Genomic DNA, 3,408 nt, shown 5'->3' with positions numbered 1-3,408 from the left:
GGAGAGATGGCCCAGTGGTTAAGAGCACTAACTGCTCTTCCAGATGTCCTGAGTTCATTTCCCAGCAACCACATGGTGGCTCACAACCATCTGTAATGCTATCTTCTGGTGTGTCTGAAGACAGCTACAGTGTACTTAAATAAATAAATAAATCTTTAAAAAAACATTTTCAGAACGATATCATGTAAAAAGGGAAATACAGTAAGACTTATGTGTATATGTTAGAGATCTGTTTCCCAATATTATCAAGATCAAGAAAATAAGTAAGTATATAATTCAAGATATATGAGAGAAGTTCAGATTAAAATATCTTTAAGATGGCCATTCAGAGAGAGGATATTTATATGTGCCAATCAAGGAGGAGTCCTAGGCTTCAAAAGGAAAGCATAAAATGCATCATTTTTTTCTGCTGAGTACATTTTTCAGTGCTCTTTTCATATCCCGATTCCTCAAACTATAAATAAAGGGATTCAACATGGGTGTGACCATAGTGTACATCACAGATACAATGGCATTATTCTCATTAGCGTTATTAGATGAGGGGACAAAATACAGTCCTATGATAGCTCCAAAGTACAAGGAAACCACACAGAGATGAGAGCCACACGTGGACAAGGCTTTGCAGATTCCTTTGATGGAGGGAGCTTTCAGAATGGTGACTCCAATGCGGCCATAAGAGACAATAATGCATATGAATGGTACGCTAATGACCAGATTACCTAAAACAAGAATGACCAATTCATTGATGGTAGTGTCTGAGCTAGACAGCTTCAGCAAGGTAGAGAGGTCACAGAAATAGTGGGGAATAGTATTGTTTCTAAAGTGAGATAGGCAAGCCAAGAGAAGGGTGTGCACAAGGCAATTTGCAGAGGATATCGCCCAGGACACAACTACTAGAAGGACACAGAGGTTCTGGTTCATGATGGTGATATAGTGCAGAGGATGACAGATGGCCACATACCTGTCATATGCCATGGAGGTCAGAAGAAAGCTATCAATGCTTGCAAAAACTGTGAAAAAATACTCCTGGGAAATGCACCCAGCGTATGAGATGGACTGACTGTGTGCCAGCATATTCATGAGCATCTTTGGAGCTGTGACTGATGAGAAAGAGATGTCCGTGAAGGCCAAGTGGCTGAGGAAGAAGTACATGGGGGTGTGGAGGTGAGAGTCCAGCCTGATGAGCAGTATGATGAGCAGATTCCCCAGCACAGTTGTCAGGTACATGACCAGGAACAAGGCAGAGTATACAGCTTGGTCCTCTGCTCGAATGGGGAGCCCCAGGAGGATGAACTCAGACACAGTGCTTTCATTATCCATCCTCAATCTCTTAGTCTTCTGCTATGAGTGAAAGGAGAAAGGGGAAAGAAAGAAAAGTGATTTTTAACTAATATATCATGGGAACATTTTATGAATCAGTAGAACTGAATATAAAATCAGTTTGGGTGCTTTAATCCAAATAGGAAGACTTTCATCATAAACTAGTGATATCTTCAAAGGAGACATAAATGTCTTTTACAGGGAAACAAGAAAATCCAGAAATTATCAAATCAGACTCAGTGCCATCCACTTGCCTGGATTTCTCTAAGACAATTTTAATTTAAGGAATTAGCATGCAAATTGTTACCAGCAAATTGAGAAATCAACATGATTTTAATCTGTTTATACTTCCTTGAATACATTTGCCTAAGGCTTTCTACAAATTACATCCAAGTATTGTAATCCACAGAACTTCTTTGGATCAGTAAAATATTAGGATCTGGGGAAATCAGTCAAAGTAGCATGTGCAGATGTTCCATCCTTTAATGACATTAAGTCTGTGCCAGCATTACAGTGTACCAATAGCAGTAAAGTAGCTATGAGTTCTTCACATAGTAACAGTTTCTCCTCAATGTGGTTGCACTTTTATTACTCTTCCTAAGCTGCAACAAATGACCCCTGATTCCATGTTAGCATCCTCAGCACAAAGCTAAGCATTGCATTCAAGTACACAGAACACCTGGAAATACTTGACTTTCCTGCCACAACTTAGACTAGACAGGGCAATTCCTTTGGTCTTCCTAGAAAAGCAAATTTCACCTGTTTTATTTTTAACCTGTGTTTTTAAGCTAAATAATATTCTTGCATGAATTTCTTACATGTTTTTTCTGTTGGTAACCTTACATTCTCTCTTTTCTGTAATCATTCCCTATACAAGTGGGCAATTACTGAACAATAGGAAAAGGAACATGATAGAATTAAAGTAGATATCATGGCTGCTGAGAGAACTCTTTTGTTATAGTCTATTCGAAAATTTGTTAGTGGACAGATTTGCCCTGTAATTGACAAAAATCTCACTATTTACCTCTTCACCCTACATTTAATCAGTGAAGTCTTCCAACTTGGTCAATACCTTCTTTAAAATACCTGTATATCATCAATCTCACTCTGTAGAAAAGCCAGTTAATGTGATATTGTTTGAAGTTAATTATAATTCCTTTCTTACTCATTTCTGTGCCAATAATAATTACTTTATCACTGTGAAAATTTTAGTTATCAACCTGTCCACAGGTAGATGGTTTCTAATACTGTGTTATTTTGAGCAATAAACAATATTATTGTTGTGGTATTTTATACAGTATATATGAAAATTGAGAAATGACTTTAAAGAATTAGACAGCCATGATTTAAAAAAAATCAGGTCACAGTAGGCCAAAGTGATGAAGAAGCTGATATATATTTTCTGAACATTCCTTAGTGGAAAAAGCTACAAAGAAAGATTGTAAAAGCAGGTCTCTATGCAAGAATCTGTAAGGACAATGCTAGGAGCTATGAGAAACAACCAAAACTCAAGGTAACAGCCAAGCACGGAAATGTAAAGGTTGGAAAATGTAAGAGCAGCAGGCAAAGAGGAAAAGTTTCCATTTGTTCCAGAACAGAAATAGGAAAAATAAAGTATCAAAAAATAGCATGTAGGTGGCTGGCTGCCAGGTAGAAAGTCGATTGGAGAAAACCAGGACACTAGGTGGCATATGAGCACCAGGGGATATTATGGCAAATGTTATAGAGATCTGGGAAGAAGTTATAAGAAAATACAACAAAATTGTGTGTTGACATTAAATCTTAGCAAAGAATGTGATTTTCCTGCTTTCAGTCAAAATGGATAAATTCAAGAAAAATATTCTATATAGAGGTTTTTGAGGAAGGAAGTGTCATTTTATCTCAAAGGTTGGTCAGGTTCTCAGTGCAAGGTAAATTGCTTTATAAACAACTATTTACTATTTATTGGTGTGATCCTTGCAATTTGAAATGCATACTGACAAGCAAGACAATGAGAAAGACTCACAGAAACAAAGAAAGAGCGAGAGAGAGAGAGAGCGAGAGAGAGAGAGAGAGAGAGAGAGAGAGAGAGAGAGAGAGAGAGAGAGA

The 3,408-nt window shown here is 37.5% G+C and overlaps 1 protein-coding gene across 1 annotated transcript; it reads right to left on the bottom strand.

The window, feature by feature from the left end:
• Positions 1 to 396: 396 nt before the first annotated feature.
• Positions 397 to 1,320, bottom strand: LOC110315317 (olfactory receptor 50-like). Its single transcript, XM_021189403.1, has one exon. It carries the CDS (start codon positions 1,318 to 1,320, stop codon positions 397 to 399), a length of 924 nt encoding a protein of 307 aa, XP_021045062.1.
• Positions 1,321 to 3,408: the final 2,088 nt, after the last annotated feature.

Source organism: Mus pahari, unplaced genomic scaffold, assembly GCF_900095145.1.
Source record: "Mus pahari unplaced genomic scaffold, PAHARI_EIJ_v1.1 scaffold_12115_1, whole genome shotgun sequence".
Lineage (NCBI taxonomy): Eukaryota > Metazoa > Chordata > Mammalia > Rodentia > Muridae > Mus > Mus pahari.
This window is presented reverse-complemented; position numbering and strand designations above follow the sequence as displayed.

Coding starts and splice junctions, on each gene's coding strand:
- LOC110315317 (XM_021189403.1), bottom strand. CDS start 1,320: ATGGATAATGAAAGCACTGTGTCTGAGTTCATCCTCCTGGGGCTCCCC.